This window comes from Oncorhynchus gorbuscha, linkage group LG11 (assembly GCF_021184085.1).
Source record: "Oncorhynchus gorbuscha isolate QuinsamMale2020 ecotype Even-year linkage group LG11, OgorEven_v1.0, whole genome shotgun sequence".
Taxonomy (NCBI): Eukaryota; Metazoa; Chordata; class Actinopteri; order Salmoniformes; family Salmonidae; genus Oncorhynchus; species Oncorhynchus gorbuscha.
The window spans coordinates 64,507,528-64,514,951 of NC_060183.1; the positions used below are offsets into that span (position 1 = coordinate 64,507,528).

Sequence of the window (7,424 nt, forward strand, 5' to 3'; positions counted from 1 at the left end):
TAATAACCCACAATATGAAGACAAAAACAAGGTTTTATCTATATTTTAACAATGTTCACATTATTTTAAGTACATTTTCAAGAACTATAGCCATCCTTCATTTCACAGACGTGGGTTATTGGGTTAATTATTTGATAGAACTAGGTAGAAATATACACTACCGGTCCAAAGCTTTGGAACACCTACTCATTCAAGGGTTTTTCTGAATTTTTACTATTTTCTACATTGTAGAATAATAGTGAAGACATCAAAACTATGAAATAGCATATATGGAATCATATAGTAACCAAAAAAGTGCTAAACAAATTAAAATATATTTTAGATTTAATATTCTTCAAAGTAGCCACCCTTTGCCTTGATGACAGCTTTTCACACTCTTGGCATTCTCTCAACCAGTTTCAACTGGAATGCTTTTCCAACAGTCTTGACAGAGTTCCCACATATGCTGAGCACTTGTTACCTGCTTTTCCTTCCTTCCTTCCGACTCATCCCAAACCAACTCAATTTGGTTGAGGTTGGGGGATTGTGGAGGCCAGATCATCTGATACAGCACTCCATCACTCTCCTTTTTGGTCAAATAGCCCTTACACAGCCTGGAGGTGTGTTGGGTCATTGTCCTGTTGAAAAACAAATAATAGTCCCACTAAGCAAATCAGATGGGATGGCGTATCGCTGCAGAATGCTGTGGTAGCCATGCTGGTTAAGTGTGCCTTGAATTCTAAATAAATCACAGACAGTGTCACCAGCAAAGCACCCCCACAGCATAACACCTCCTCCATGCTTCACGGTGGGAACCACACATGCGGAGATCATCCGTTCACCTACTCTGCGTCTCACAAAGACACAGCGGTTGGAACCAAACATCTTCAATTTGAACTCCAGACCAAAGGACAAATTTCCACCGGTCTAATGTCCATTGCTTGTGTTTCTTGGCCAAAGCAAGTCTCTTCTTATTTTTGGTGTCCTTTAGTAGCGTTTTCTTTGCAGCAATTCGACCATGAAGGTCTGATTCACACAGTCTCCTCTGAACAGTTGGTGTTGAGATGTGTCTGTTACTTGACCTCTGTGAAGCATTTATATGGGCTGCAGAGTCTGGTAACTCTAATGAACTTATCCTCTGCAGCAAAGGTAACTCTGGGTCTTCCCTGTGGAAGTCCTTATGAGAGTCTGTTTCATCATAGCGCTTGATGGTTTTTGCGACTGCACTTGAAGAAACATTCAAAGTTATTGAAATGTTCCTTACTGACTGACCTTCATGTCTTAAAGTAATGATGGACTGCCATTTCTCTTTGCTTATTTGAGCTGTTCTTGCCATAATATGGACATGGTTGTTTACCAAATTGGGCTATCTTGTGTATACCCCCCTACCTTGTCACAACACAAATGATTGGCTCAAACACATTAAGAAGGAAATTCCACAAATGAACTTTTACCAAGGCACATCTGTTAATTGAAATGCATTCCAGGTGACTACCTCATGAAGCTGGTTGAGAGAATGCCAAGAGTGTGCAAAGCTGTCATCAAGGCAACGGATGGCTATTTGAAGAATCTCAAATATAAAATCGATTTTGATTTGTTTAACACCTTTTTGGTTACTACATGATTCCATATGTGTTATTTCATAGTTTTAATTTTCTAAATATTTTCAAAATACTATAAAGAGAAACCACTTGTATTTGCAGCAAATCTTTGACTTCCAATTTTATAATAATATGGCTTTGGGAGTTCTGTTTTAACTCACACCACCTCCTCCCTGTGGCTTTGTCTATCTGGCTGGTAAAACAGTCTCTCTTTCTCTCCATCTGAATGAGTAGCACTGTAGTGTATATGACTCAGATAGTATTTGTTAGCATATGGCTCTTAAAAAGTATTCTGACTGAGTTGAACTACAATTCCTAGGCGCCTTCATTTCAAGTGAGACATTCTAGTTGTCCAGGGTTCCAGCTGTATAATTAGAATATTAGAATGACTTCTTGATCGATCAATCACTATTATTCTATAGTTCCAGCTTTGTGCAACCTGTTGCATAATGGCTTTCACCCTCTCCTTCTTCCCTCTCCCCCTATCGTTGTCCTTTTTCTCTGTCTCCTTCTATCGCTCTCTTCCTTTCTCCATCTTTCCCTCCCTTCTCTGTCTATCTCTCTAGCCCTTTCATTTTCTCTCTCTGTCTGACAAATCCTCCCTTGTTCTTCATTTATATATACACATAAATATGTTGAACCGGCAACATGAATGGGTTGTAGTGAACACTCACTCTGTCTGCTAGTCAGCCAGCTGCAGATTGGGACATCAGAGCCTAGGTAGCGAGCGCACAAGCACACGCACACGCACACACACACACACACACACACACACACACACACACACACACACACACACACACACACACACACACACACACACACACACACACACACACACACACACACACACACACACCCTGATGTGTCCACTCACAGTGCCTGTCCTTGTGTCTCCTAGTATATTAGTGACTCACCAGTATCTTACCCATACAGAGTACCAGACTTCTTCAACCTTTGTTAGTTAGTTTACCTAGTGTACATATTAATTTACTGATTCCCTCTCTCTCCCACAAATACACAACACAGGCAACAGACCTCCCACACCATATCCACCCTCACTCCTGTATAATATCACTGGTTGTCTCAAATCACTCCCTATTTCCCCATAGTTAGTGCACTACGTGGGCAATAGGGTTCCATTTCAGACCCAGTCTGTCACTGTTATATTCCCTCCACACTCCTGTATATAATGTCCCTGTTATAGTGGAACACTCTCATTCTGCACAAGAAGAATATAGGGCAAATCTGAAATCGCACCCTATTCCCTATAAAGTGTACTACTTTTGGCAAGAGCACTATGTAGGGAAAAGGGTGCCATTTTGGACACAAGCTTAATAATAGTCATAATAACACTAAACGTAACTCTACACAAGCCCCTCCCCCTCTGTGAATAAGAGGCATGCCTTATCATGTAGCCCAGCATTTTGATAGGCGCATTCGTTTGAGGGACGGGCTGTGGCGCTCCTGATTGGACATCGGGTGTAGCAGGAAGTTGTCATTTCCGCGGTGATCCTCGCGATCACTGCCATCGTATGAGCTGCCACAGCTGGATAGGCTGTCGCCAGGAGACTGCCCTGCCTCCGCCGGGCCCTGATTTGTTGGGTAGCCATGGGACACACCCCCCATCCCTCCGTTGACAAATCCGATGCCTCGATCTCTGGCCGGGGAGGTGGGCTCTGACTTGATGTAGAGGTTCTGATGGACATTCTGGAGGTTAAGGTTGGAGTTCTGACAAATGTTTCTGACAGAGGAGAGGAGAGGATAGATAGTGATTACAAAAGAGGAGAAGGAAACAGACAGACACGCACGCACGCACACACACGCACACACACACACACACACACACACACACACACACACACACACACACACACACACACACACACACACACACACACACACACACACACACACACACACACACACACACACACACACACACACACACACACACACACACACACACACACACACACACACAATTACCCCATGTGTCCCAGTGCTGAGTGCTGTATATTCTGTAGCGGTTGTTGCTGCCAGCCTGTTACTGATCCCAGGTGGAGAGATCCTGATCTGTTACCAAACCCTGACAGGTCACCCAGAGAGTACTCTACAGAGGAAGGAATAGAGAGGGGGGAGACAACAAAAGTTACACATCTTGGGCAAATCTGAAATGAATTCTGGTCAGAGATGGAGCTGAGGTCACTGTCCAGAAGAGATTAGATGAGTTCATTAGTCACATGCAAAGGGTTGCAGAGGTAATTGCAGGGTACAGTGAAACTCTAATGTCCCTGAGGGAATGTCCATAGGATGAGCAGCAAGGGAGGAAGTGAGAAGTGAATGAAACAATAATACAAATAATAACACATATTTACAGAAGACGGAGTGGTAGAAGACGGAGTGGTAGAAGACGGAGTGGTAGAAGACAGAGTGGTAGAAGACGGAGTGGGAGAAGACGGAGTGGGAGAAGACGGAGTGGTAGAAGACGGAGTGGTAGAAGACAGAGTGGTAGAAGACGGAGTGGGAGAAGACGGAGTGGGAGAAGACGGAGTGGGAGAAGACGGAGTGGGAGAAGACAGAGTGGTAGAAGACGGAGTGGGAGAAGACGGAGTGGGAGAAGACGGAGTGGGAGAAGGCGGAGTGGTAGAAGACGGAGTGGGAGAAGACGGAGTGGTAGAAGACAGAGTGGTAGAAGACGGAGTGGTAGAAGACAGAGTGGGAGAAGACGGAGTGGGAGAAGGCGGAGTGGTAGAAGACGGAGTGGTAGAAGACGGAGTGGTAGAAGACAGAGTGGTAGAAGACGGAGTGGTAGAAGACAGAGTGGTAGAAGACGGAGTGGGAGAAGACGGAGTGGGAGAAGACGGAGTGGGAGAAGACGGAGTGGGAGAAGACGGAGTGGGAGAAGGCGGAGTGGTAGAAGATGGAGTGGGAGAAGACGGAGTGGTAGAAGACAGAGTGGTAGAAGACGGAGTGGTAGAAGACGGAGTGGTAGAAGACGGAGTGGGAGAAGACGGAGTGGGAGAAGGCGGAGTGGTAGAAGACGGAGTGGGAGAAGACGGAGTGGTAGAACACGGAGTGGGAGAAGACGGAGTGGTAGAAGACGGAGTGGGAGAAGACGGAGTGGGAGAAGACGGAGTGGTAGAAGACGGAGTGGTAGAAGACGGAGTGGTAGAAGACGGAGTGGTAGAAGACGGAGTGGGAGAAGACGGAGTGGTAGAAGACGGAGTGGGAGAAGACGGAGTGGGAGAAGACGGAGTGGTAGAAGACGGAGTGGTAGAAGACGGAGTGGTAGAAGACGGAGTGGGAGAAGACGGAGTGGGAGAAGACGGAGTGGTAGAAGACGGAGTGGTAGAAGACGGAGTGGTAGAAGACAGAGTGGGAGAAGACGGAGACCGTGGGAGAAGTCTGGGCAGACTGGGAGAAGGCGGTTCTGGTAATAAACTAACGGAGTACACTTGGGCTAGAATGATTTGGGTGGTCATTCTAGAAGAAACGGAGTTCAGAGAACTCCACGGTCCATATGGTATGTCAACTACTTACCAGATCATGTCAAAATCCTCACACTGGGAGAAAAACAATACAACTGGGAGAAGACGGAGTGGTAGAAGAACTGTGTAGGAGTCAGGGACTGTGTAGACGGAGTGGTAGAAGACGGACTGTGGAGAAGAGGGACTGGTAGAAGAGGACTGGTAGAAGACGGACTGTGGGAGAAGACGGACTGGTAGAAGAGGGACTGTGGGAGAAGACGGACTGGTAGAAGACGGAGTGGGAGAAGAGTCAGAGGAACTGGTAGAAGACGGACTTTGGGAGAAGAGGAACTGTGGGAGAAGAGGGACTGGGAGAAGAGGAACTGGTAGAAGACGGACTGGTAGAAGACGGAGGGGAGAAGACGGAGTGGTAGAAGACTGAGTAGGAGTCAGAGGAACTGGTAGAAGACGGAGTGGTAGAAGACTGTGTAGAGTCAGGGAGTGTAGGAGTCAGAGGGAGTGGGAGAAGAACTGTGTGGGAGAGGGACTGTGGTAGAAGACGGAGGAACTGGGGAGAAGACGGAGTGGTAGAAGAGGAACTGTGGGAGAAGAGGAACTGTGGTAGAGGAACTGTGTGGGAGAAGACTGTGTAACAGTCAGGGAGAAGACAGAGGGACTGTGTAGAGTCGAGGAACTGGTAGAAGACGGAACTGGTAGAAGTCAGAGGAACTGTGGGAGAGAGACGGAACTGTGGGAGAAGAGTCGGAGGGACTGGTAGAAGACAGAGGGACTGGTAGAAGAGGAACTGGTAGAAGACGGGAACTGTGGTAGAAGGACTGTGGAGTCAGACCTGTGTCATATGAGGTGGAGAGGGCTGTGTAGGAGTCAGAGGGACTGTGTAAGAGTCAGAGGAACCCTGCCCGGGCAGAGTAGGTGTTGCTATGGAGACCGCGGGGGTAGCCAATGTCTGGGCAGACTGGGAGTGGTTTATTCTCTGGTTCTGAAACAACAAAATAATAAACTAACATTAGTACACTTGTGGCTAGAATGATTTGGGTCTATGGTCATTCTAGACATAAACAGATATTCAGCATAGCAACTCCACGTTGTCCATATGTGTGATGTCACACTACTTACCAGCATCATGTCAAAATCCTCACACTGGCAGCATGAAAAACAATAAAACTCATATTAGAGTACGGAGGGGGTTGGAGTCAGAGGAACTGTGTAGGAGTCAGAGGGACTGTGTAGGAGTCAGAGGAACTGTGTAGGAGTCAGAGGGACTGTGTAGGAGTCAGAGGGACTGTGTAGGAGTCAGAGGAACTGTGTAGGAGTCAGAGGAACTGTGTAGGAGTCAGAGGGACTGTGTAGGAGTCAGAGGAACTGTGTAGGAGTCAGAGGAACTGTAAGGAGTCAGAGGAACTGTGTAGGAGTCAGAGGAACTGTGTAGGAGTCAGAGGAACTGTGTAGGAGTCAGAGGGACTGTGTAGGAGTCAGAGGGACTGTGTAGGAGTCAGAGGGACTGTGTAGTCAGAGGGACTGTGTAATAGTCAGAGGAACTGTGTAAGAGTCAGAGGAACTGTGTAGGAGTCAGAGGGACTGTGTAGGAGTCAGAGGAACTGTGTAGGAGTCAGAGGAACTGTGTAGGAGTCAGAGGGACTGTGTAGGAGTCAGAGGAACTGTGTAAGAGTCAGAGGAACTGTGTAGGAGTCAGAGGGACTGTGTAGGAGTCAGAGGAACTGTGTAGGAGTCAGAGGAACTGTGTAGGAGTCATAGGGACTGTGTAGGAGTCAGAGGGACTGTGTAGGAGTCAGAGGGACTGTGTAATAGTCAGAGGAACTGTGTAAGAGTCAGAGGAACTGTGAAGGAGTCAGAGGGACTGTGTAGGAGTCAGAGGAACTGTGTAGGAGTCAGAGGGACTGTGTAGGAGTCAGAGGAACTGAGTAGGAGTCAGGGGAACTGTGTAGGAGTCAGATGAACCGTGTAGGAGTCAGAGGAACTGTGTAGGAGTCAGAGGAACTGTGTAGGAGTCAGAGGGACTGTGTAGGAGTCAGATGAACTGTGTAGGAGTCAGAGGAACCGTGTAGGAGTCAGAGGAACTGTGTAGGAGTCAGAGGGACTGTGTAGGAGTCAGAGGGACTGTGTAGGAGTCAGAGGAACTGTGTAGGAGTCAGAGGGACTGTGTAGGAGTCAGAGGGACTGTGTAGGAGTCAGCAGAACTGTGTAGGAGTCAGAGGGACTGTGTAGGAGTCAGAGGGACTGTGTAGGAGTCAGAGGAACTGTGTAGGAGTCAGAGGGACTGTGTAGGAGTCAGAGGGACTGTGTAGGAGTCAGGGAACTGTGTAGGAGTCAGAAGAACTGTGTAGGAGTCAGA

The 7,424-nt window shown here is 47.3% G+C and overlaps 1 protein-coding gene across 3 annotated transcripts in view; it reads right to left on the bottom strand.

Annotated features, from left to right (window-relative positions):
- Window positions 1–1,506: 1,506 nt before the first annotated feature.
- The window catches only part of LOC124049115 (myocyte-specific enhancer factor 2C-like), a 21,065-nt gene continuing 15,147 nt past the window's right edge, over window positions 1,507–7,424 (bottom strand). Inside the window, exons 6-10 of one of the 3 annotated variants that reach the window (XM_046370469.1) lie at window positions 6,188–6,211; window positions 5,966–6,050; window positions 5,901–5,924; window positions 3,570–3,693; window positions 1,507–3,324 (exon numbers count right to left, since the gene is read on the bottom strand). In XM_046370469.1, coding sequence (XP_046226425.1) covers window positions 2,991–3,324; window positions 3,570–3,693; window positions 5,901–5,924; window positions 5,966–6,050; window positions 6,188–6,211 — 591 coding nt within the window. In that variant the 3' untranslated portion in view covers window positions 1,507–2,990. Of the gene's footprint in view, window positions 3,325–3,569; window positions 3,694–4,955; window positions 4,998–5,900; window positions 6,051–6,187; window positions 6,212–7,424 lie in introns of all 3 variants that reach the window. The other 2 variants (XM_046370468.1, XR_006841357.1) reach the window with 2 other exon arrangements.